This window comes from Colletes latitarsis, chromosome 10 (genome assembly GCF_051014445.1).
Source record: "Colletes latitarsis isolate SP2378_abdomen chromosome 10, iyColLati1, whole genome shotgun sequence".
Taxonomy (NCBI): Eukaryota; Metazoa; Arthropoda; class Insecta; order Hymenoptera; family Colletidae; genus Colletes; species Colletes latitarsis.
In genome coordinates this window covers 17,819,425-17,847,124 of record NC_135143.1, presented here as the reverse complement: position 1 = coordinate 17,847,124, position 27,700 = coordinate 17,819,425, and the positions used below count along the sequence as shown (strand labels likewise).

At 47.2% G+C, this 27,700-nt stretch overlaps 1 protein-coding gene across 7 annotated transcripts in view; it reads left to right on the top strand.

Annotated features, from left to right (window-relative positions):
• Eip93f (Ecdysone-induced protein 93F) overlaps nt 1–26,520 on the top strand; it is an 86,900-nt gene extending 60,380 nt beyond the window's left edge. For 5 of the 7 annotated variants that reach the window (XM_076774200.1, XM_076774198.1, XM_076774199.1 and 2 more), the window contains 8 exons: nt 13,052–13,956; nt 14,044–14,358; nt 14,893–15,132; nt 15,332–15,411; nt 18,702–19,140; nt 22,186–22,426; nt 22,999–23,881; nt 24,022–26,520. In XM_076774200.1, coding sequence (XP_076630315.1) covers nt 13,052–13,956; nt 14,044–14,358; nt 14,893–15,132; nt 15,332–15,411; nt 18,702–19,140; nt 22,186–22,426; nt 22,999–23,881; nt 24,022–25,351 — 4,433 coding nt within the window. In that variant the 3' untranslated portion in view covers nt 25,352–26,520. Of the gene's footprint in view, nt 1–13,034; nt 13,957–14,043; nt 14,359–14,892; nt 15,133–15,331; nt 15,412–18,701; nt 19,141–22,185; nt 22,427–22,998; nt 23,882–24,021 lie in introns of all 7 variants that reach the window. The other 2 variants (XM_076774201.1, XM_076774204.1) reach the window with 2 other exon arrangements.
• The last annotated feature ends 1,180 nt before the right edge of the window (nt 26,521–27,700 follow it).

Here is a 27,700-nt window from a genome sequence, read left to right as displayed (position 1 = left end):
CGTTTCCCTCCTAAAATTACACCATATGATGGATGAAAATAAGTTTAGTAAGAAGGTATATTCATTCGTGGTCACGCATCGCAGCATTTATTTATTTCTAACACCCCCATCCGTCCTCGTTCGTACGCGGAAAAATATTTTTATCCTGTCCCATTGGTACGAACGCGATCAAAGTCTGCTGTGTTCATTAACTTTTCATTCGGAGTGAAAATATTTTGTTGGCGTAGCGATATCGAGTGTAAAGAACAAACTTTAACAAGTATAAATATTGTATGGAATATTTTTCGTCCGCCTAAATGACGCCGGATATCGCGAGTAAACAATTTGGAAAATTAACAACGAACCGCGACGTGCTGTTTTTTAAAACGTGGAAAATGAGTTAATGCACGGATGGAAGCGCATAATAATCCATTAAACGATCGCACGGCCTGTCAGATAATTATCCAGCTTGACAGAAATTAATATCAATGAACGATATTAACGATCGTTCTTCTTGTAAAATATAACAGGCGTGTCGCGATGAGCAGTCGGTGTTAGTTGTAAAATTCATATCGTACACCGGTAATTTTGTCCCTTTTGTGCTTGACAAATTATTTCTACCACGAAGCAATTCCTTTTTCATTCTATCAGCTGTATTCGCGAATTATCCGTTTACAAATTATTTAACGGTACATCGTAAATGTGCGAATAAGTTTTCGTACGATAGTCGATCGTTGAGTTCTCGTAAAAGTATTTTAATTTTTTAATCAATAATTCACGATCAGCTACGTATAATTTAACACTGTAATATATTTTCGCCATACTTTCAATGCCAATTTTGTGTTTATCACGTGCGAAATTTCATTGAAATGTAATATATTCTTGTAGAAAATTGAACTCTCAAGTACCGATTCGTTCCACCGTAGTTTCGAAAATTTGCAATAAAAATGGATTTTAGTACTTACCATTTAACAATATTAGAATCCTTCTCGTGCTACACGACTTTGCCACGTAAATCCGCATAGAATAATCCAATAAGACGATCCGAATTGATTTACTGAAGTTCAGATCAACGGCATACGATCAGAGTACTGCTCGAACAACCTTACTTTTGTCACTTGTGAATCTTGTCACTTGTATTCAACGAACGTATAATTTATGAAATTCGTTACTAAGTTTAAGAACTACACGAAACTTTTATTCTTACTCGGTCACACTCACATTCCGGACAACTGTTGCACAGATTTAAGCAATGTAGAGGAGAAATTTCTAGAAAAATACGAAGATAGCACTGACGATAATTGACACTGCACTGCTACCGTACGCCATCTTTGTCCACGTGATTTGGCGGCAAGTTGACCAGCGTCTTCGCGACTGCTTAACGCGATCACGTGACCACTAAATCTGAAGCTATTTAACGTTTCCTTTACTACGCGAATCAACATGATTATTTCTTGATCATTTTTACGAACTTTCTACAGTGAAAGATTAACGTATAAATTAATACTGGACGTAATTAGAATTATCATACGTCAAAAAGATAAAGTCGTGTATTCAATATTATTCGATTAGTAAGGATAGTGATCAACCACGTTGTAGGTTATGAAGAAGCAGACCGAACGTTCTCTGTCACGATGCACGGCGATATACGTAAATATATTTTAAGTTGACGCAAGAAATAGGTATTGTTTATTGAGTGGACAACACAATGATGTGAATAGGAGGTAAACCATAACCTCTACGCGGGTTTAGAGGAAGCGTTAAATGTAAACACGTTGCCCGAAATAGCTCGAACATCGTTAGGTTAAACGTGCCTGGCTCTGACTCGAATAAATGTGCATGTTGTACGTGTTTCTGTGTGTCTGCTGCGTGTGTGCAAATTGGGCAGTTCCTGACCTTGACCATGCAGTTGTATAAAATACCTTCGCACGGACGAACAGAACGTCCAGGCGATATAGGTTAAGAAATTATCTGTCGGAACAAACGATACAGATTACCACGTCGAGGCCTCGATCCTTTTTTATTGCATCGAATGGGGTGAGCAAATTTTGTAAATTTCTCGTTAATCGGTGCAGTTCACGAATATTCTGTTAAAACATCGTTCGCGTATGTGCGTAGTCGTGTTATACAAATTCATTGCTAAAAACTCGGGACGTTAATCCGATGACGGATAGCAACGGTGACGCGTTGCATTTTAATCCGTCTTTTTCGGGTCAGCCGTCGAATTTCATCGACGGAAAGCTTTACATCGGAATGAAAATTTACGAGCGTGTTACGCTCTCCGAAAGAAACACGAAACCATAACCTAACCATACCGTGGGAGAGATTCGTGAAATTGAGATTTAGGCAAGCACGCATACATTTTGGGTCACCCTGTACGCGACACTCCGTCCTCGCTTGTCCTCGAGCTCTCTTTCCCTCTTTCGCGCGTACACGCACACACATACACACACACACGGCCGCGTGTACGTATCTTTCGTCGCTTGGATGCAATTCGTGTCGACACACGTATCGTCACAACGATGTTCCCTTCTAGCCCGTTCGTTCTCTGTCACTATGTTCCGCTATCAAGTGAAACTCGAAAATAACAGTCAGGAACCTCGAAAAATAAACACGCGTTCAAACACCGGCTAGAAAAGAGAATTTCAAATTGTTTTTATACCGTGAAAACCCCGTATTACGAGAGAGTTACCAAAATTATATCGTTTATATTTTATTTTATATGTTCTAGCTGACGGAAATTTATACGCAAACTTGTGACGCGATGTTTTTAGGAGAACGAATAAATGCGTTGCATCTGATCGTCGAAAAGTATAAAAATCCACAGTACTACCATAACAACGATTAGAACAGAAGAAACAAGTAACTCCTAGAAGTAAAATACACATGTATCTACAGGTGTGAAACGTTGATTCCGCGGCACGTGTTCGGGAATAAGTTTCACGTTTTTAAATCCGAACACAACTACATTCAACTAAGAAAAGAAGGAAAAAATAATGACGGCGTAAATAAAATAAAGCGCGTCAAGCTCCGTAAACGTAACAAAACCTTCATAGTTGTTCATAGACTTGAAGTAGCGGGCAGTCAACTTGTTTGGAACGATCCTCGATTCAAAGTAACCGAATTAAATAAAAACAAAAATTAAAATTGAACCCGAACACGTGACGCGGATCGGAACAAAGAAAAGCCTCACGCACGTATGGGTATATTTTCCATCTAGAAGTTGTTTCTTTCCTCTTTTGTAACCAATTTGTATATTAGTCCTGCCGGTTTTCATATTTTTTTACATTTATATCCCTGAAGAGGGTTAGAACGTTGGGAAATGCGTGCATACGTGCTTTTTGTCTGAAATTTTATTTGTTCTTATACACCAAAGAACATTTACACTTTTGATTCACGTTACATATGAGGGAACAAATATACCACAATTCTTTACATATATCGCGGTGAACCTACTTCCGTGAAAACGTAAATTTATGAAAGAACAGCGCATTGGTGCAGTTTGATAAGCTACATAAATATGATACTAAACATTATTGATAATTGAATAAATTTGGTTTGCAAAAATGTTACAAGTTTACCGTGTGTATATTTTTGTTCGACGATTTATTCGTGGATGAAGCGAATATTAAATAATCAGTATCGAAATATTCGGGTATTTTTAGTCTTTTTGGTATGTTTACCACGCGTTTGGTAGAAAGAGAGAAGAGACGCGCCATTTGGTCAACCGATATCCATTAAAGAAGTCTTCCCCGGTTCTATCTTCGTATCGTTATTGACGGTAATGGCTTTCGTCGAAATAATAGCGGAAAAAGGATGTTAAGGTCCCGATATCTCGGCGCGATCGTACGATGTCCTTCGTACTTCCGCCTCCAGGCGTACCGACTTGTGCATTCCAATTCGTCAATGTCAGTTCTTTGTCAACGATGAATTTAACGTAGCCCACACGGTAATCTCGCGATGCAACTCTTCCCGCGGGTAACATTAGACAGCAGAGAACGATAAATGGGTCAGAAGACGACTGCGATGTACGTCTTGGTGTCCGATTACCGCTTACATCGCTTAGCAAGCTAAAATACGACGAAAGTACAGCTGAATGTGCATTCCTTTGATACCGGGTGAAGATTTTGGTCTTAACTTTCGTTGATCGACTGAATACGGTATCGCGGGGCTCTCTTTTTACCGTATAGAAGTCCGTTTAGCATTCCCGTCTTCGAGCAGCCCTGCTCTCGGGTAACTTTGATCGCGAACGCCGTGATTATCGAATTCCACATTGGATATTATCTTGCGTAGCGAGGTTTGTTCGTCGAGTTCGAAAGTTATTTCGATCACCGGTAGAATCATCGGTTCGTGGGAATCGTACTGTTCTCGATAGGATAAGGGGGAGAGAGGAGGGAAGAAAAAGAAGGGACGTTTAATACATCCTAGTCTTTGTCGTCGTTTATCTCGTTTATGGCATCGCGTTAAAGCCCGATAGAATAATCCCGTTAAGCGTTTGCTGTGCATCGTGAAGTCGCGATTCTTGAAATTTCCAGGCATCGCGGAGTGGCGAACGCAGCGGGCCGAGCTGTAATTTCACATTGTTCCAGTATATTATTTCATTGCACGATATCGCTCCATTAGTTCGACCCGAGCAGTGATTCCCGAGGTCATTATACCAGTGGAGAATCGTCGAGAAAGAGTGAGTGGCAAGGAGAGGAGGTAGAGAGGTAGAGAGCTAGGCGAAGAGAGGGAAAGAACGTGAAAGAAGGACAAGGAGAGAGGGATAGAGGGAAGGAGGAACGAAGAAGAATGGTCCGCGAGGTCAGCCCACGTTCGTACATATTCTCACGTAGATCTGTGTACGTACCGACGCGTGCACACCTTGACGAACATTGTTGAAGAAAAAGAAGCAGTCGCTCGATAATACATCGACTGCCTAGCGGTCGGTACCACCGGGGTGACGGTTCGGACGCAATGGAAGGGCTAAAGGACAAAGAGCGTGGAGACCAGAAATTTTGGGCAGCTGGTACTTTTGGTCAGCCTTGGCTCTTTCAGAGTGTGCCCGGTCTCCGTACATTGTTCTCCTGGTTCTTCCGTGCCTTTGTAACAGCCTTTGGCGGCTGGCTTTTCCTCTTTCTTCGCGATTCCTCCGTAATTTTCGCAACGGTCGATCCCAAGGTTTCCAAACGAGCCGCGCGCGCGATGTTCGCTTGACTTTCGATTCGATCGTTTCGAAACAAACCCGCCTTCGTTGCTCCGCGATGAATGGATTAGCGACACGATTGGTCGACGGTTCGAACGGATACACGCTAGGCACCCCCTCCCTCCTTAGAACGCAACGTGTTTCGTTAATAATTCTTTAGGTGTAAATAACATCGGGGGTATTAACAAATAACCTTCGGTGACTCTATCTTTGGCAAGCATCGTTTCGAGATCTTAATGAGGCACGGCTGGGTTCCATACCTTGTTGAGAGACAAGTAACGCTCCGTGTATTTCGACATCCATCTCGTGTATCTCTGTCCTTTGCTCGCCTCGAAAACCACTAACCGATCTCTCGCCGGTGAATGGGAATCTCGCGATCGTGCAACAAAGCGACGTTGATAATGCTCTCGAGTAGGCGACCAGGAATACAGTTCTTTTTCCTAGTGCCACGGACGAGCATGCGTTCGAACCGAAATCCCTGCAATTAAACTGTTCGAACGCGGATCGCATTAAAGCGCGATCGCGGTTCTCCACGAGCATTCGCTAACGTTCCTACTACGAAGCACTTGTTAACGATGCCTCGCGCGTAACGCCTCGCCACGGATTCATTCATCGATCTATATCGATACTCCATTTTATTTTTCTCGGTTCGCTCGGTGTCGTTGAATCGTAAATTTTCGAAACTCGGACGCGTCGACCTCGGTCGAAAGCTAGGTTCCGTCTGGCACACGGAGTCGTTATCGCAATTATTTCGTTATTATCGTCCTGAAGGCTTAGCGGCGCAGGCGAATCGCAAGCGAGTTTCGGACAAAGGATAGCCTTGTGCGTCGTGAGAGCCAGCTGCGGCCCCACCATACCCGACCACCCATTTCCTAACCTTCTACTCTCGTCTAAACCGGATTGCCATTGGTCGAAACGGGCCGACGATTAGTGACGGGACCAAGGGAATAGCACCAAGACGCAGGGCCGTGGGGGAAATATAGCGCGCGCGCCTGGATCTAAAATTGCGGCTCCGCCATTGGCTGGATGGGCCCCGAGGCCATTCGATTTAGAATTGAAGAATGGTGCCGCTATATCCTCGGCTCGCGGAGGACGCCCGTGGAAAGTAGATTCTCCTTCGTTCTCGAATCTTCCTCATTTTGATTCTCGATTTATCAACAGAACGACCAACGCGATCGTACCGGTGACACGTGGACATTTCTCTCCTCCGCCGCAATTCCATTTCTTATTATCCTCGAACATTCTCTCCTATCCGTTCGACTCGCCGCGAAATTTCCACCATCGTTAAACGAACATTTTTTTCCCCCCGTCGTTTTTACGTTTCGTTGACTTCGTGAGTTTCGAAAAAGGATAGGGGACGATCGTTTCGATACGACGGGCAAAAGTTCCCGGTGCCAAGTTTGCGTCATTGGCTTAATCCCGGGCGTGGTCATCTGCCCTACTTCTTCCTCTTCTTAAATGGCACGCGAGATAAGATTGGTTCGGCACCTCCTGTCTGGAATTTCATCCAGAGGCGCGCCAGCCGTCTAATTACTTCTAGAATCGATCAAGGACTCGAACTTTGCTCGCGGTGAATATCCAACGAGGTGCCGGTGTTCTTTGGACGAAGGCATTCGCGGAAAATGTCAAGTCATAAAGTAGCGACGATTGGAAACCGACAGCACGCGCTGTTTCCCGGCTACCGATTCTTTCTGCCTGGAAAGTTAACCAATTAAACGGCGCTGCTCGGAACGCGCGCTCCGACACTATGAACGACGCGACAAATCCGCCCCTCTCGATTCGGCGCAGTTTACGTCATTAGGAAACGCCTTGCAAAAGACACTCCGTCTCAAGTTGTTTTTCTTTCTTCGAATCGATGGCTGTACCGTTGCATTTTGCTGGATACGTTCATTCATTTGGAAATCCGGATCCCGTGTTTCGCCGCCCACTCGACGAAGAACTCGCAGTGAGAGGAAAAAGCGCGATTACTACCTTTCCAACCGGATTATTCTCTCAGAGCCCATTGATTACATGCAAGGTCGATGATGCTGCAACCAGTAGACGCAGATAGAGATAGGCTACGGCGGCGGTTAATCAGACCTTTCGAAGAAAAAGGGGAATCTTAACTCCCGCTCCCTATCAAAACCGTATCGACTACACGGTATATAGTTATTTATGGACCAATTGTTTCTCCCGCTTCTGGACCACTCCAATTGAAATCGACGGCATTCCAATGAAAATAGCAACTCGAATTTTGGTTCCTTGGAAAGTAAGTTAAGCTTCGTGGCCTTTTGCGAATTTTACAGAAAATAAAGTCGTCGTCAAAATTTAAGAACACACGATTCCCTGTGAAAACGATTTCGGTAGCTCCAAAATAATATACCACGGTTTAAAATAAACGCTCGTGGCGTTAATCGGTTCGATCGTATTCCAATCTTTTTACGATCGAATCAGCGTACTTACGTGTTTACGTTTTTTTTTTAATCGTTGCCTGATGGACGCTAATGTCATCGGTACAAAGAAGTATTTTTCCATCGGACCGCCTCCGACTCTCTTCCGTGCGACAATGAATCGTGTTTCGTTTCATCTTGCGCGATAATGGTGCTGGATGAGTTAGATTTGACGTCACCGAGAAACGAGGCTAAATTTAACGTGGAAAAAATTTTCGTGCAACGATCGCCTTATTCTGGACAGATTTTCATGACTCACTGTGCAACCTTGATGTTCCGCACGTTCCCGCGAGATGATGATTCGTATAATTGCTGCGGTTGTCTTGGTGCACGCTCGGTTCGATTACGAAGAAGTTTGAGGTTTCCTCGATACACCGATTAGCGCGTTACGACGATTGCGTTTACTTGTGCAATTCGCGTTCTCCATATCGATGTATTATTTAAATCTGCGAACGGGTTTGGCGCGCTGAAAATCGATGGTAGATCGTAATTTTCGGTTCGTATCGCCGGTCTCTCCTTTACGGTTACTCCGTTTTTCAAAGAACCATCGTTTTTTTAACGCCGTCTGTTTGCAGAAGCTGCGCAATAACTGGACGCGTTTGAAATTCACGCGAACGTTAGTCCTAAGAAAGAAAGAAAAAGAAAGAAAAACATTTACAAAACAGGCCTGACTCGCTAAAAAATAATACGATTCCATCGAGCTCCATTTAAAGTCTGTCTGTACAAACTCAGCCCTGACCGTAATGCTTGTTATACGTTTTTCTGACAGCCGCGCGTGCAAGCAGATACGTCGCGGCGGCGACGACGCTCGGCGCAGATCCAGTTCGCGTTTCCGCAAACTGGCATTATACCTGTATTTGATAAGCTGCGTGGAACTAGAGCGTTTAAATAATGACCGTGCAGACGGCGATGGGCTACCGCGATGGGGGCGTCGCTATTCGTTCGAAACGTTCGACAAACAATAATAATTTATTCAGATGTTTTTCATTGCGCGCGCTCCTTTCACGGCCTAGCGAGCGTTAATTCACCGTCCCCGATCAATGTTAGTCGAACGACATTTTCCGACATTTTTTTCACGCGGTCGTCTAGAAATTTCAACAGCAACAATATACAGGGTGCTCCGTAACGGTAGAAATTGGGTCGGATTGATTCTATAGCTCGAAAATCAAGAACTAAATAAGTTCTAAAGAAAACAAAGCTTTTAAGGATCATACTATTCACTATCGAAAGGAGCAATACAGATCGAAATCTACTTTTTCATTTCCGAACGTTCGGTATCGCGAATCTCTTCGCGACGCATCGGATATAAATAGAAGTATTGGTTGGGAGGTATTGCTCGTTTGTTCAAGGTTCTATGATAGCGCAAGATTATCGCCGATATCAACAAAGATTAGACGCAAACTTAACGCAAGTCGATCACTTGACTCGTGTCTTCTGGATTTCTTTTCAATCGTGGAAATAAGCAAGAAAAAGTTTAAACGGTTGAAAATAATGGACACTGAATAGTACACTTTTCTAAATGACAGTCTATCGATAATAAAGATATAAAGCACTTTGCGGGAATTGCAAGTAAATCGGCGACAAAGTAGAGCGGAGAATGAAGTAGCCCACTGTAGTATTTCAGGGATAAAGATCCACTTACGGTGACCAATAAAAAATTCATGTATTACAATGAGTCACGGAAGGAATATTTGAAAATGTCGGGTTCTGGTCTGCGAATGTCAGTCATGTATCGGAACGGAAGGAAAACACGTCTTTTACGAACGCGAAAACAAATTTTTGTGCGTTTACATAGGCACGATTGATTTCAAGACCTAACGGTGATTAAGCATCTTTTGCTTCTCTCGATGCGCGATATATAATCCCCTGGTTCGCTTCCTTTTTATAAACACCCTGTGCAAACGTTTTTTGTTCGCTTATCTCGTTAACGAAATCGTTGGAAATGCTTTCCATCCGCAGCAATGCATGTCTCGCGTGGAAGTTTTGTGGACTGTTGAACGCGTTCGATAATTCCCGGAGTATTTCGAAGTTTGTCAAACAGTATAAACAGAAGTTTCGCGAATTAAAATCTAGAGGAATTAGATCGCAGTGCGCGCATACTGTGCAAACGTGTGGGAGCTCCATCGTGCATGTACCACATTTGATTGCTTATCTTTGATGGACCATTTTCTAGTAATTTAGTTGGTTCTGGTTTCAATAACTGATTGTAATTATTACCACCACGCTCTTGGAAGACTGACGATTCCGCCGTATCCGTGTATATTTGGGACAACGACCGTTTTATTATGTTTGCAGGCACTCATGATCGCTTTCGATTACTTCCTTAGTAATGTAAACACAACAATTACGAATGTTTGTCACTGTTCAATTTTGTATTATCGAGAGTGCGTTGTGTAATTTATTTGTGAACATTACGCCTAGTCGTATTATATCTACATCCGATTTGCCAGACTAGTTATCGTATTGGATTTCGTAATCGATAAAACGATGAAAGCGGTCTTCGATCGTTTCAACATCGGATGACTTTGCAGTCGAACTAAACTTTCGTGCAATACTTTCTATCCTCCTATTCGCGAGAGAAACATATTCCCGCATTCTTCCACGAGCAATTTTACTTCCATTAGATCTTCAGGCCTAGCGCCACTGAACGAAGATGAAGTACACTCTTCGTTCAACGATACTTCGCCTGTTAGCACTTTCGCTTTTTAAATCGGCAAATATACGCATACAATCGTTTCACGCTTCATGGAACTTTGTACATCGCGGTACAAAGCAACGAACAAGGAAATAAGAGACGGTAACTCGGGCCCGAGAAGACCCAGGTGAATCGTATCAACGATTTTCGTGCGCCCGCTGTCGATCGTCGCGAAAATCTATTATTTCGAGAATTAATCGTAAAAGAGGGGACGAAACGAAGCTTATTTTTTAACACTTCGTTCGAAAACCGTGGTAACTGCGACGTAGAGGCGGGACCAGAAGGCGGGAATTCCGATCGCGCGCAGAATCGGCCGCATAGGTTCGCGCGAATTGATTCCGAGCGCGATTCAATCTGCAAATTCTTCGGCGTCCACGGTCGTCCGGGTTCTCCGAGAAACGACGCCTCGCCGGTTCGGCTTTAATCGACACAGACTGTCCTGCGCTGGTTGGACGACAAAATCAATCCGGTGAGAAACAAAGGCGGCAGCCATGAAAAATCGCCTCCGCGCTCGATCTTCTCGCGCACGCGAATCCTACGCGCACATGCAAATATATTTACGTAGATTCGTCGGTCGTCGTGTGTTCGTGGCACACGCGACGACCAAATGGCGTGACAGTTATGGTGCATTTGCGGGACGCGTGCCACCGTACCGGGTGTCTGCTTAGAATCAATCGACGCGGTCAAATTGGGACTCTGCGGGGAAACGGACATGCGAACGGAAACCGGAACGTGTCTTCTAATATTTGTATGAACGAATTGCGTAAAAATCTAGGCTTCCGTGGATGCTTTGGTCGCCAGGCTGGCAATTGGGCGCGTCACCGCGCCTACGATAACATTCAGCTATTCGGCCTTTGGATAAGGAAGCGCAAAAAATTCTGTTATCGCCGCGTCTATCGTCAGCCGCAATGACGAACGCAACGAAGTTTGCATCTAGCCGTTTCTACCGGCGAACGCGAAAAATTATTGCGCCGTTTACCGTAGACGGGGGGAGGGAACGATTTTCGCTGAATCTCGAAACTTCGTTAACGCCAAAAGCATAATCCGCGCGATACGCGGAAAATAAAAGAACAATAGAGGAAAGATTACTAAATGCGTTCGTAATGCGCCAACAATTTCGTGTGCTGCAATTTTCTTGGTTGCGACATTCTGCCAGATACTGGGACGTGCGTGTTACCGCTGTGTCCTTCAAAAAACCACCACATCCGGTCGGTTTCTCGAGCATGCGATTTTGGTGATTCCGACATCGGCGTACATTACCGGACTTATCGCGGTCAACGGATCTTTATATTCACGCGAGAAACTCGCTTTTCCGTGATCCGTCGAACCCGAAACTTCGTGCTCGTTTGCCTCGCCACGATCGTTTATCGCTACCCTCTCCTCGAGGCCGCAGACGCGTTTCCTCCGACGCCTCGCGGCCTATCTAAGGGTACGTGCGAACCGCTGCAACCAGTCACGCGGAACACAATCTAAGGGGAGGATGCTTTGGGAATTTTTTCCAAAGATACCACAACACCTTTGCAATTATTTTTAAGTCGCTTGGTCGAGTAGATTTTGACGTATCGTTTATGACTTTGACCATCGCGTCCTTCGAATATGTAACTACTTTCAGGAATTCGAACTTAAGTTTTTGCAAATACTCTTTGGAAAGTATGTTTTGTAAGAAAATTTATAAAAAAAATCGATTTTTTTTCAAAGATTTGCGGTAGAATATCCCTTTAAATGGGAACGGCTATTCGACAAAGCGCACGCGATGTTTTCCACACAGCTGTGAACATTTGGAAACGATCGACCGATAGCGAAACTGAAGTTTATTTCTTTTTGAGCGCGGGTGTACGCCGACGCGCAAGTTTCTTTCGCTTTCGTGCGCGATATCCCGTTAAATCGAGCCTTTTATAAGGGTTTCGAATACGTTCCGCAACCGAATGTTACAACACCAAAGACACAAGGGCGAGTGGAGAAATCGCGATCAAATTTATCACGATGGTCGTTTTCGAACCTTTTCAAAATAATATTAGGAAAAAGAATAGTCGAGCAACCGGCTAAAAAATTGTGTAAAACTTTGTATATTTAGTAATTTTTTTTAACAAGTAATCGATCCCCGACGTTGCATCTTTCACATATGTAATCTTCGGCAGAATCTGCTCCACTGCATAATGCATGCTTCCAAAGACGACGTCCTTTGCACGCGTACCCCTCTTCCCACCACGTCCGAATTCACCGCAAATGAAACATTCATTTTCGTTTTCACCCGGGAGGATGCCATTAATCTCGTCGTCGTCGTAAAGCTCTCGTATAACGAAATTTCCGTCTCGAGAGTCATACGTTAACAAGTTCTTTCTGTATTTTCACTTCTTCGCTTTCACTTCGGTTGTAAAAGTGCCAAGGATAGGCAAAATTCACTTTTTGTTTGCTTTCTGTGCGTTCACAGTTAACATTTACGAATGCTTTCCTTCTAATCGAGATTGCTCGACAAGCACGTTTCAGGATTAACCTCTACTACGCTCAAACTTTACCTTTTCCAGTAACCCTGTTAATAAATATAGGGTTTTCCAATAAGACTACATGTTGCTCAGAGGGTTAACGAGTGGTCAGAGCAAGTTAACATCGTCTACAAGGGGGAGCCTGCCCGTTAAGTAAAAAATTCTTATTAAAGAACCAGAGCGATTAGGTGGATGGAGATTTTGGAGGATCGGTTGGTTAGGGGGTTTTCGGGTAAAGCGGTGGTCGTCATTGTTTGATGTAGTTGCGGTGGTGTCGCAGGTCTGGAACGGGTAGCGGAGGAGTTGATGGGCCGTAGGAGATGGAAGCAATATCAGGACACCCTGTACAGCGGTACTCGCAGCAGCGAATCACTGACGACACAGCCCCACCACCGGCTCTACCCGGCGTTCTCGTCGTCCTGCGACCCGGTACCCGGGAACTTGGAACAAATTGGCCCGCGTACGCTACATCCTGCGTCCTCCTCGTTACCCACGACGATAACGACGACAACGAGCACGGTGTCGGCTGCAGCGACGACGACGACAACACCGCCAACGGCGGCGGCAGCGACGACGACGACGGGTTTGGTCAAGCAGGACAGCTTGCAGAGGCATACCCTGCAGAACCATCATCACCTACAGTCCTCGGCGCAAGATCATCACCGTCATTACCAGCAGCAGCAGCAGCATCAGCAGGAGGACCAGCGTCGCCTCAGGCCAGACGAGGTGAAGGTCGAGGTCGGCGAGAACGAGTTCGCGAACGGTGTCGGGCGAGAGGAATCTGCAACGAAAACAACGGACACATCGACAGCGACGACGGTAACGGCGTCAACGACGGCGACAACGGGAACGAGCATCGTTACCACCACCAGCAGCACCGCTACCGGCACGATAGCGACGATCGCGTCGGCGAACACCACGGCCACCATGACCACGGGAACGACCACGATTCCGACCAGGCGAAGACGCAAACGCCGGCAGAACGACGGGGACGGTGCCACGGACGACAGGGAGGACGACGACGAGAACGAAGAGGAGGAGGAGGGACGGGGGCAGAACGAAGCGGAGAAGCGGTTGAAGCTCGATCAGGATGCGGACAGACCCATCAGCCCTCTCAGGAGAGACAAGGACCGAGCAACTCGGGATTATTCGACTGGCAACGCTACCGACACGGAAGGGACCAAGGTTCGTATCCTTTGTTTCCAGCCGAACGATACATCGGACCGGGAGAGAATAGACGACCACGGAAAAGGGATTTATTGTTTGTTGCAGGAACGAACGGAAGAAGTCGCGTTGGAGCGGACACCGGTGACGCAGGGCTTGCTGAGAGTGAAGAAAGAGGAGGAGTTGCAAGAAGTGCCAGGTTCTGAAGGCGGCCCAACGATATTGACGACACCGGCGCCGGATTCGGATGGGACCAGGTCAGGGTTGTCGTGTCGGGAGGTTGACGCGGTCACGAGGAACACGGTGGCGCCGTGTCTGATCGGAGGACGACGCATCAGCCCACCCCCGGAAGACTGGAAGCCGCTGGACAAGTGTTACTTTTGTCTCGATGGCAAGCTGCCGCACGATGATCAACCACCCCTCGTAAGTATACCTTCCGACGAAGGGCGACGTCTATTACTTGCACTCGATTACTCTTTCCCGCGTCGCGTCGTTAACGAGAATCAACAAAACCTGGCTTGCGATACGAGGCGCGATTCGGCCGTCGGCTCTTCACTTCTTCACACCGCATAATTAATCGGCGCCGGGTAAAGGACGCTCGCGTCGCGTCACAGCGTTACCGATTCTTCGACGCGACGCGCGCACGGTTCAGCGCAAAATGTTCAATTTTTTATCATTTCTCGCCTCCGTGTCCGGCGTCCGTGGCTTTGATCGCTTTGACGGCGACGCCCTTATAAAAGTTTCACGAAGGTGGCCCGTGGTTACAAGGCGCGCCTTGTGAAAAACGAATTTGATCGGGATTCGATCTGTCCGCCACGTCGACCAGGACGTTCTCCCTTTTCCATGATCGTTTCTTCCCTCCCACGCCGGTGGTAATCAGTTCCTTTCCGTACGTTTCGTCGACCAATGACGACGAGCCGGACCGAGCATAACGTTCCTCGATGTCGCGTCCTGCAGAGTCCGCAGAGCGACAGCAGCAGCAGCTCGCGATCGGCCGAGTCACCGATGTCGGTCCAGGTGGATCCGATGGCGGCTTCCGTGGTCGCCGCGGCTCTCAGCGGCACCTATCCCACCCTGCTACCCCAGTGGTGTCTACCACCAAGGGAGGCGCCTCTTGTTGGGGTGCAAGCTCATCAGGACAGCGCAACGACGGTCGACCAACCGCTCGACCTCTCGGCCAAACCCAAAAATTCTCAGGTACGTGTCTGCCTTCTGGCGTGGGTAGATGAGGACGAATTCTGTCTCGAGAATCATTCAAGTCATTGCTCCTCCTAATTCGCATGTTCGCCCTAATGTCAACGATTAAACGATCTATTCGATGGAACCGTCTGCATGTTTATTCCGGAAGGCTATACACGGTATGGTATCGATTGTATTGTTTCCTTTTCTGTCACAGGACAACAACATATCTCTATTGGAGCAACAGAAAATACCTCTAAGGATGCCAGCAGGTATCGACCCCAAGAGTATCTTTACGTAAGTAGCTCTTTCTTAGACTCGATCGATCCAAACCGCGGTGGACTCAATTTCTATAACGCTACTCTTTACAACAAAAATCACAAACGATTAACAAATACATCTTTCTTCAACCCTAGAGCTACCGAAAATGGTCAAAACGATTCGTAATCTCTAATAAAAATTGCACAAAATTTACTCGGCTAGATTTTTGAAAATTTTACAAATAAATACACCACGATGCTCGATAATTCTAGCGTTAAATAAAAAACGAACTTTTGCCAGTGAATCGTAGCGTTCTTATAGAAATTTCGTCCGCCGCAAACGGCTAAGTTCGCGATGCACCGACGAGGGAAACGTTTCTCGAATCCCAGGATGCTTCGAATCTTCGATACGGGACGATTATCGTTTCTAAAACGGATTCGTTCGGTCCTATTAAAATTCGTCTGCTTGGTAACCAGAACAAGAAGCGCGTCGATGTCGTGCCGGTGTTATCGCGCGACTCGTTTTACACCTCGTGGCGAAACGACGCTACCACCGATATAGGTATTTGCATTCCGCGCGGGTAAAGGAAAGTGTTGATCGCATTCCGTGCCGTGTATTCTGTAGAACAGATTCTAGTTAAACGACAATTTAGCGGACAACACGCCGTCAGACAGAGGAGGGTGATTGTTCTCCTCGGCGACTCTACCAGCTATCGTTTTAATGATTATACTTGCCGCGTCGGATACTTTTATATTATGCAAAAGTTGTATTTTATCGAACAACACTCCCGGCGTACGTTTGAATCTATAACGCACCTGTACGAACTGGTAATTAAAAAGTTTTCCTTTCGCTGTCTGCTTATTCGCAAATTTTTTCAGTGCTCGTCTCCCATTGTCTACGAAATACTCGTTACGACAATTTACTCGAGGGTTTGTAATACATCTCTATCCTTGTTTTTTTCTTTTCGTTTCAACCGTCGTCGTGCTCGTCTAAAAATGATCGCGCGCGTTTATCCGAACGTTCGTCGAACGAAATCGCGGGGTTTCGTACGAAACGGCGCGGCCGTATCGGATCGAGCATCGCGTCCGTTCCAAAGGGTAACTTGAAAATTGCAAAGAGAAACTTGCTGTTCCGAATCGGCCGTGAAAGTTAATCGAAGATAAACGGAAGAGAAATCGGATGATCCTGACTCGAAATTCGAACTAAAACCGTTCTTTCGAGCGAATTTCCTCGAATCGGGATCGATGTTTTCGAAACGAGAACGGATAATATCGATGTCTTGATCCGTGTTAGATTTGTACATACCAAAAGATTATGATTGAACAACGAGTAAGAACCAAAACCATAAAATCCCATAGAGGCAAACTGTTTTGCGAGTACGTAAACGAGAAAAAGATTATGGCGCGTTATTTCCTGCGCATTTAACTGTATAAACGTTTAATTTTCTGATTTTTGGCGCGAGTACTCCGAGGGAGCCGCGATAGGGAAAACGAAAGAGAGGAAAAGACGAATAACGCCGGAGAGTCAAAGTCGCGAAGCGTGTCCGTACGTTGCCCTCGTGTTTTCGCTGTTTTCCCCGCGGAACATTTTGCGCGTCAAATTTTTATCGTCGTCTATTATTAGTCCACCGTAATCTGCACCTCCTGACACATCGAAGGCACAAAGTACCTCGCGTGTGTCGTATGCACGTCGCGCGAGAAGGATCGCGAGACGACGGGAAACGCCGGAGGAAAGAAGATGGAACGCGAGTCTCGGATCGCGTCGGCGCATGCGCGCTACCGTAATTAACGATAAGATAGCCCGCCGTCGAAACCGCGCCAGTAAAGTCGAAATTAGAAGCTCGAACGATCAACTAAACGAGAATTACGTCTACGCGATGCTTGACAACGAATTTTCCCTGTTAACGGAGAAATCGAGATATCGACCGCGACGATTCCGAGATCGCGCGCGAACCTTTATAACCCACCATTCTAGCGCCACGATCTATTTTATCGCGATCGATGCGTCCGAACTGTGGCCAGATTACGATCGAGAGCAATTATTATTCCACCAGACGCGGGTTTAGTCGTTTGAGATAAATATGAAACTAGCGGAACAAAGACGAGAGATAGGTTTCTACCGAGTCGACAGAACCCCTGGTCGAGAGCAAGACGGTCGAAATGCACTTTTATCAGCTTTGCTGCCCGCCAGGGGTCGACGAACCTATCAGGGGGGGCCACGGTTCTTGCGACTCACCGGTGAGGAGAGGGGGAGTTCTTTGCACGATGAATTCTTACGGTTAATCTTATCGTCAAACGGTGAGACAAATTGCAGCGGCCCGATAGCTGTCATTCTCGCGTCGCTCCGTTCCTCGATTAATTCCCACCGCCGATTCGAGCATTGCGTTTCGACGATAATTAAACAAAGGGAAACAAATTTAAATCGATCCGTACGCGATAAGAAAGTACCAACTATCGGTTTTTACGTAATAGCTTCCGCTGTAAGCCTGCGATTCGAACGAAATTCATCTACAAATTATGAATCAAACTCCTGGGAAGCTTTAATTGCGTAATACTCGGTGGTCCAACAGGCTCTCTCTCTCTCGCTATTACCTGTCTAAATTCGTAGCTCGAATTCGTGCTAACGCACCGGTATGTCGGAGATCAAAGTGTTAACGAGACACCTTCGGATCGATTCGGTTCTCGTGCAGAACACGTGCGCGTACCGCAGTTGCACGTGGTCGACGAGTACAAACCGCGATACAAGTTAGCCGATGAACCACCTATGCACGTGAGTCTGCGGCACGAAAAGTACCCGGATAACCAAACTTCGTTACGAGGACGCGTATCGGTACTCTGCGGTGGTCGACCAATTACCGGGTTTCCACAGACCGTACCGTTCAAATCTCCGGAGAACTTTGTCGCCCACCATCGACACGTCATCGACGTATCAAGATCACGATTTTGAACAACTCGCCCATCGAATACGAAACATTTTTCGATGTAAAGAATTAATAAAACTCATCGAAGGGAGCAAGTGCTATTTACACACAATTGGTTTCGTTGACTCGCTCGCTTATCTGTCCAAGTAAATTAATCGAATCGATACTCGATATTATACTTGCAAATAGTTAGGAAAGTAGTTGTTGAGAATCACGGGCCCGACGACTTATTTCGAGATGATTCAAGTTTGCGACAAAGGACTCGTGGAATTAATGGCCATGTGCGTTCGTCGGTGCATCGATAACGAGAACGTTGCTTCTCGAAACAACGCATAGAGATAATTATAATTAGGACGAAGGGAGGTAGGATACGATGGAGTAATAAACCGTATGGAATGTGTTTTAGTTCGTATCGCGCGAAACCGCGTATGACCGGGCCAGTGTCGACCGTGGCGGCGGCAGCAGCTGCGGCAGGGGTCGGTGGTGTCCCCGTGGTGGGTGCAGGGGGTGGCCGGAGGACCTACACCGAGGAGGAGCTCCAGGCCGCCCTTAGGGATATCCAGAGCGGCAAGCTCGGTACACGAAGGGCGGCCGTGATCTACGGAATACCGCGTAGCACCCTGCGCAACAAGGTCTACAAGCTTGCGATGGAGCGCGAAAGGGACGCGTCCCTGACTAGCACCCACTCACACCCTCACGAGTCCGGCGCCCCAGCCACCACCACCACCACCATCACCACCACCACCACCACAACTACTACTACTACTACTACTACTACTACTACTACACCACCAAATACGACCCAAAACGCCTCCGCGACCACTCCGCCCCCGCAAGTGGATGAGGTAGGTTTTGGGGACAGAAAGCCGTAAGAGAAAGACGATAGAATTACAAGAGAACAAGCGTGATGATACCGATACCGTTTTACCTGATGTTACGATACCTGAATTCTCGGTGTTGTCACCATATTCCCCCCAGAGAACTCGGGACACTTACGTTTTAGAGAGAATTGAGAATTGGCAAAGACGAAGATCGACGGTAGATTACGAAACAGCTCAGTTTAAGTGTGGAAAGTCTAGGTTTGGGCTGTCAGAATACTCGGCGTTCGAACCGATCGATCGAGCGGTTCGATAAAATCGAAACAGTTCGTGTTTCCGATGGCTTGAAACGATGATTCGAGTACATCGTATGCAGAATCTAAGTTGAATATACACGCATTATGTGCAAATCAATACTACCATTTTACCTGTGATTTAGAAATATTTCCAAACGTTTGGTTAGGTATCTTTTACTCGATTAACAAAGAGTCATTCATCTATTCATAGAAGATCGTAAAAGAAATATATTTCAATTTAATTACATAATTTCTTCATTGTATATCAACGTGATATACAGGGTGTTTGACCACCTCTGGGAAAAATTTTAATGAGAGATTCTAGAGACCAAAATAAGACGATAATCAAGAATATCAATTTCTTAATTGAGGCTTCGTTAAAAAATTATTAAAAAATTAAATTAAAAAATTTCGAATCATTCCAAAAAAATTATTTTTGGTTGCAGGGATCAATTCATCATTTTTAATGAATAGACATACCTCCGAAATCCTACGCACTTTCGAAAAAAAAATGTTTTACCGAAAATATACTGCGTGACCAGAAATATTTCCCTGAAATTTCATGCATATGTTTAAAAAAAAATCACAACTTCTGGACGGATCGAAAGATTTTAATGATTGAAAATTCTCTAGAATCTCTCATTAAAATTTTTCCCAGGGATGGCCGCACACCCTGTATAGGGTAAGATAAGAAAAAAGAATAAATAAATAACTGTCTTTGACTTCGGTAGTTCGGTCAACTCGGCTCGCTTTTCACGAATATTTCGACAGCCCTGTTGCAGGGTCGAGTAAGGGACGCTAGGACAAGCGTAGAGATACGAAACCACGCTTCTTCTGGCACCGATGGCACGAATTTCGTTCTCGGTTGTTCCCGGTTGTCGCGAAAGTTTTTAATAATTAGAACGTCCGATAATCGTATCAGTGACGGCAGGAATCGCCCGCAGATTCGAAGACGTTCTATTCGATTCCGTATCGTTTTGTTTCTTGGCAATTTTTCAACAGATTTCTCGAGAGCATGGAGTACTTTTTATTTTAGGATCACCTGCACTTAAATTCCCGCGCGTGCGTTCACAGAGTCGATTGACACGTACTTTCGCTTCTAAAGTAAATGTCTTGTATCCAATGTTATTATACGCGAATTTCCGTCGCTCGACTCGAGTATACGAGACTGTACAGATCGTTTCAGGTTCCTCCGTCATTAATCGCGCGTTATCGGATGTTGCGAGAAAAAATTCCGATGGACGCGCCCAGGGAAAACGAGAGACGAAACGGCTCCATGAATACGAGAAGAAGGGGAACGAAACGAACGATGTTAACGGAGAATTTCGATAATTGACTCGCGAATAAATACCGCCCATTTGTATCTAAGTGTGGTTTTGGTTAGGAAGAACGAATGGAGCTTCCCCAAAACATACCTCTGCCACGGTGATCGTGTAACTCGCGCGAACCGATTTGCTCCGAGCCGTCGAAGAGGCGTGAATTTTTCGTTTACCTTCGCCGTCGTTCGAACGTTCATTTTTCCAGTTCAGTGAAAAATGAAGAGGACGACGAGCAAGAGGAAAACAAAATCGACTCGTTGGGTGGTCCGACGAGAACAGGAAGGGGAGAAATATCGGTTCGCGCGCAGTTCCTTATCGGTCGCCGTGATGCTCTGTAGTGTCGAATGTTTTTGCATGGGCTGTTTAACTTTTTTTTATCTCACTATTTGTAGTTTAACACACGGCCACTTGGTCTTGGCGAGGTTGCAAGATTCGAGGTAAGTTTTCGAGGCGATCGTTTCGAGCCGAGAGGAGAATTCTTAGACGCGAGGTTCTTGGTTCGCGACGGGCCGCCCAGCCCTCGAATTCGTTGTCACCAGTGTGCTTTCTCGACCTCGACACTCTGCATCCTCGATGTGTTTTGTATAGACGGTCGTGCTTCAGCACCAATTGCCTGATTTTCTTTGTTTATTCTTTACGGAACGAGGGAACCGTTAGGATTTTGCGTTGAAACTTTTGCGTTTAGCGAGGCATGTTGACGCGTGTAGCGAAGACCATTTCGAAACTATCAAGGACTAAGTTTCCAAAACTCTGTCCGAGACGATTTCTTTCGATTTCGAACGATGCATGATCCGTGGTCGAATTTTGGGAAATTAATGCTCAATCGGAGACTCGATGCTCTGCCTAGTGTCGTTAGAAGAAGCGCAAACAGTTTAGTTTTTGGTAGATTTTTTAGTTTGAATGCATGTACAAGTACTTTGAATAATTTCTACGAGGTAAGTGTTTGGTGTGTAGTGTCGGGCTCTTTTTACTCGTCGAGGAACAAGACATTTTCGTGCTGGTTCTCAATTTTCGACCTTACTTCCTTTTTAACGCAACAACTAGCAAAAATAGAACAGAAACGACTTTACCGCGCGTAACTTCCTGCAAAGCGTTTTTACACTTTCATTTTTTTCATGTTTTTTTTTCTCTCATTGTAACGCTTTTTCGCGACAGTTCTTTATATGGCAACTCCTGCATGACGCTTAGTCATTCTGTATTTGACGAATAAAGTACTTACACGGACAACCGACACCGTTCATAATACAGACACACGCATACAAACACAATAGAACGCCTCTCGACGAAATCTCAATGCCGGAGAAATTGTTAAGAAACACTTTGCAATCGAATTTCACGACGAAGATCGACCGTAGGACTTTCCTCGAGAGGACAATTATTGTCAATGATCTGTATCCGAATTCGTTCCCCCGTGCCAGAGGTGTGCAGAAATCGCTAGAAAACAATATTCTTAACAGGTGGACGACAAGGAACTCTCCGGAGCCGAAGAGGAGAAAGAAGTCGAAAAGGCCCTGCTGAAACCGTTGTTGTCTCTGGAAGATCTCGTCAGGTTCTCCGCTCTCGAAGGAGGCGGCGGGGATTCCCTAAGGACTTTGCTTCAACGGGGACAGGAGACGGGAACCGAGTGGCCGGGCCTCGAACACGCGAATATTGGCCCGTACATACAGAAGATGCTTGCCGCGGCCGCGCCTTTCAAAGGTGACGAAACGATACCAATAATAAACTGGATAGAAGTAAAATAGATATAAACATTTGCATCCTATGTTTCCGAGCAGATAATTTCGTTGGCTAATAATATATCGAAGGTTACCAAATTAATTTTCTCTAGGTCCACAAATAAATCTTATTATTATTTCGCGTATGCTCGAAAACGTCCGCGTCCGTCGTAGACGAGGATTTGGGTTACTTCCGACAGAAGCTAGACCGTTCCGTTCGCTGACTGGGCAACTAGTAGTCCGTACGAAGGACCGAGACGAAAGTCGAAAAGTGTATTACGAGCTAGTAGGTCTTCGGAAATCGATAGAAGCCAGTCCCTAGTCGACGGGTCGGTGACACTTTTTCCACCTTCTGAACGGATCTGCGTTTAAGTAGCTTGAACAGTTCTCCGGGAGGCTAATCCGAGATTAAGACAAATGCTCGTAGACGCGAAGAACCGACGCAATCGTGTACCTTGACAAAAAACGTCGCGAGTCAATGGAAGAGAGATCCCCGACTCGTAAATTCACCCGACTTCATTTCCGCGTAAATAAACGTTCGATTGCGTTCGACAGGTCTGGAGACGCAAGATTATCGCATTCCAGAGGTGATGAGGAGGCTGATGAGCGAAGACAAGAGGCTAAACAAGAGCGTAAACGGGGACCAGTCGCAGCCGCATCATCAGCAGTTTCATCACCAACAGTCCCACGGGACTCATTCGCAGGCGCAGACGCAGTCGCAGTCGCAGGCGCAACAGCAACGCGGACCGATCACCAACGACGACTTCAATCCGAACATCGAGGAGGAGGCGAGCGACAGTGGTCAAGGTAGAGCTATTCTGAAGATTCCGTCCTACAAGCCCGCGAGCACCCCGGGTTGTTCGAGCAAGAACGGCGAACCAACTTCCGCCGCTTTCGCGCAAGGATTCGCGGCCGCGGCCTCGAGTCCGGGCCTCCTGGAGCGGGCTTCGCCCGCCTTCTCCGGCACCAGCAGCCCGACCAACTCGCTCGTGGGGAAGACGGTAGCCGTCAACTTCCGCGACGTGATCGCGAAGAGCATCAGCGTGAAGTTCCAAGAGGGCCAGCCGGTCACCGCGTCCGGGATGCCCGGATGCCAGTCTGCCGGGGTGGTGCAGTCGCAGCAGACGATGATGACGGACCCGAGTCCGTTCAAGCGAGGTAGATACACGCCACCGCAGCCGGCAACGCAACAGGCGCAATCGCAGCCGAAGCCGCAGTCCCAGGAAGCGAACAAACCGAAACAAGCTACCGGTGGCAAGGGAACAAGACCGAAACGCGGCAAGTACAGGAACTACGACAGGGATAGCCTGGTCGAGGCTGTACGCGCCGTTCAACGGGGCGAGATGAGCGTGCATCGTGCAGGCAGCTATTACGGAGTACCCCACTCCACCCTCGAGTACAAAGTTAAGGAACGGCACCTCATGAGGCCAAGGAAGAGGTACGTTCGACCGTCGTGCGCGTACAGGTCTGAGCAATTTTTACTCGAAGCGAACGTACGACTCGATCGTCTTGAAATTGCATCGGGTTTGCAGACACCGGTTGCCTTTCCATTTAACCTGCGTCGTTGATTTGTTCCAGGGACCAGAAGCAGCCGGACGACAAGGCGAAAGAGACGGCGGCTGTGGCAGCGGCGGCGGCGGCCGCCAACATGCGACCGGGCACAGCCGATAAAAAGCCGCAACTGAAGCCGCAGAAACCGTTCACACCTCCCGGCGGTATACCGGGGCCCAACGGACTAAAAATGCCGCCGTTCATGGAGGGCATGCCCCATTTGCCGTTCGGGCCGTTCAACTTTTGGAATCCGACGCCGTTCATGCCGTCGCCGTTTATAACCGGGGCGCCGAACGTTCCGGGGATCCTGCCCGAGCAGTACTTCGCGACGAGTCGGATACGCGGGCTGCAGGAACAGCAGAGGAACGCGGCGATGGTGCAGCAACATCAGCAGAGGGACAGGGACGGGATCGGCGTGGCCGCGGCCACCGCGGAGTCGCCGGGAACCTCGAATTCTCGCGGTACACCGATGACGAAGACGCCGCGGGAGGTCACGGAGAGCCTGTACGACGGCTCAGGGGCGAACGGCAGTTTCCTGGACAATCTGATCAGGTCGAGCCTCGAGACGGGAATCCCCAGGGACCAGAGGGCGATGGCGGAGGGTAGGAACCAACAACAATCGTCCTCGCAGCAGCAACAGCTACCCGAATCGATGAGGAGCAAAGCGTTGATCGACCAGCTGTGCAGGAACTCGAGGAGGACGCCGGTGCCGCGGCTAGCACAGGACAGCAGCGAGGACGAGAGTTACAGGGGACCATCGGCTGCTGGGAGGCCAGTCCCGGAGAGGCCGGAACGCGTGCCCACCGTCGATCTAAGCCCGTCGCCGTCGGAACGGGGCCGCACCGACGACGGCAGCGACCGACTGACCTCGCCACCGACGCCGCTCTCGGTATCGAGAGCTGGCAGCAGGGACGACGATCGCAGCAGCAGGGAACGCGAGGTCCACAACGGTGGACAAGAGGATCGCGATAGAAAGACTCTGACCGTTCAGCAGCAGCAGCCGCCGCCGCCGCAGCAGCAGCAGCTGAATCACTACCCGGACTTACTCTACGCCGTATCAACTGACAAAAAAAGTGCCTGTGATAGTAAGCTTATAGTAGATCATTCGAGCCAGAAGACTCAGCAGCAACAACAGCAGCCGCAAACGCAGCCGCAGCCGCAACCGCAGCAGCAGCAGCAGCCACAGCAGCTGCCGCAGCAGCAACAGAAGGAGTACGCTGCCGTGAGCGGACTGGTTGTGCAACTGCAGCGGGGCTACAATACCGGGAACAGCAGGTCCGGTGAGCAGACCAACAGCCAGCAGTCGGCGGATCAACGTGGTCCAGCGATCAGTATGGAAGACTCCGTTGAGCAGTAGAGAAAAGTCGGTATCGTTGATCAGTAAAGTATAGAGTTAACGAGAATACGGAGAATAAGGTCCGTATACGGTAAGCCCATTCCCGCCCGATGCTACGGCATTTCACGCAACGCGTCCTCGTCGCACGCCGCGGGCGCGGGGATGCTCGCCCTCTCGCCTCCTCCATGTTTTCGAGGAGCTTCGATCGCACACGCTCCTCCGGTTTTCTTCTTTTTCTCCGTTGAGCGTGCTATGAGAACGGGAATCCGGCGCGTTCCTCGCGAACAGTCGGGCCTCGAGAGCACGACACTTGGTCGGTTTGGCTATGAAAGCAAACGCAGACCGTTTCGAGGCGAGGGGCGTGAATGGCGAGCGCCTCGTCCGCCGGTCGCGGGGACCGAGGAACGATTCAATAACGCGAAACGTGGCACGAAACGGTAGCAGCCCTAGGTAGCTTGACCCTACCCTTTCCATTCGGAAGCCCCTTGTTGAACGTCGCGAGGCAAGTTCGAAAACAGGAAACAAAAGGGAACGAAGAAAACGTGTAACGAAAACGCGTAAGCGCTACCCAACCAACCAACCACCCGTCAACCCACTGCGATTCCATCAGTTATACGTATCCGGCAGTCGATCACCGTCCAGCTGACGGTAGGTCGTACCGGAAGGAACCCTTTCGACTATGGCGATACTTCGATTCGAAGAAAACGCAAGAAACGGATACAAAGCACGATGCGATGTTATTGTACCGAACACTCTGACACTAACACAACGTACACGCACACGCGCACACGAACACATAGGACACCGGTAGACACACGTACACGCTCGTTCGACGAGACACTTTGACACACGTAACACGCTCACACGGACGCCTCTGACACCCTCGGATACGCAGATGTGCCGTTGGCGCACACGCACCACGGTGATCTACGCGATATTCAGGCGAAGAAAATACAAACGGTGAACACGTAAACGAGCAGCACGTCAATAGTCCGCGCGTGCACGCGTTTCCGTAGGAAAAATACGCGTTGGGTAGGAGCGCGCGATTCAATTTCCGCGAGGGTTGCCACGGCCGACTACGCGCGCGGAAACGTCGGTCGTCGTAGGCTTCTCCGAGAACCGTGCGAGGACACGAGGACAAACAAAATGCCGACGCAACAACTACAAAAAAAAAAAAGAAAAAAAAAATATGATAAACAACAACATCATTAACAACAACAACAACAACAACAACAACAACAACGTATTTTTTCCTCTATCGATGTAAAACTACCTAAAAATGCAAACTTATTACCTACACTACTAACATTACTTAACTCGTAAGGAGCAACATAATTATATAAGGAATGATATATTATATATATATACATATATATTTTTGGTCATTACGAACGTAAATGCGAAACGAGAACGAGGCCAAGACTTTTGTTGGCGCGCGTAATAGGTGACGTTTTTTCATAAGGCGACAATATTTCTCTAATCTCGGTTATTTCAAGGCTGGCGTTCAATAGAAACGCGTCCCTAGTCGCAAAACGGGTCGCGCACGTAGGAGGAACATTAAACGAAGGGAGGAAGGAAAGACGAAGCTATTTAGGAAAACGATGGGAGTGGGAGGGGGAGACGGGGATCTTCGTCGATGAAGAGAAACACGTTCGTGGTTTCCTCGCGATTTCAAACGATTAACAGAGATTCGTGTCTTTTTGAACAAAAAAAAAAGAAAAAATAAGAAAAACACTTTTATCGATAAACCGATTCTCTGAGGGGAATCGAAGAAACGGACGCGAAAATTATCGGGAAGAAATCGTGGAACGTTCCGCTCGTAAAAGTTTTATTTTCGATCCGGGATCCTTCATCGGCGAAGATCGTTCGGTTTCATGGGATTCGAGGTGAAGCTACGACGAACGACGATAGGCAGAGACGAAACAGCAGAGACGCATAGGTTTACAAGGGACTTCGAGGGAATGAATTATAAAACTGTGTAGGCGCGCGCTTGCTCTCGACTCTCGGTTTCTGTCTTTTACCGAAGTGCTGAATATTTTCTTACGCGCGACGATTACGCCGACATTTTGATACGAACGCAAATTTTCTACCGCGTAGAGAAAGGGAAGCAGCGACAAAGGGCGGCACTCGTAGTATTTCTTCGCGAGGAAAACGTACGCTCGACGCTCAATAATCGACCTCTATACTGAAAACTTTTTCGTTACCCTATTCGCCGGTTTCTCGCCCGTCAACGCCCACACAAAACGAAATTTTTTTCGTTCGTTTCTCGACTTTTTCTACGACTCGCCATCCATCGCAATTCTCGATCGTGTACGTTTTCCTCTTGGCGACGAAAAGAAGACAAAAGAAAAAACGTAGCCAAGTTAGGTA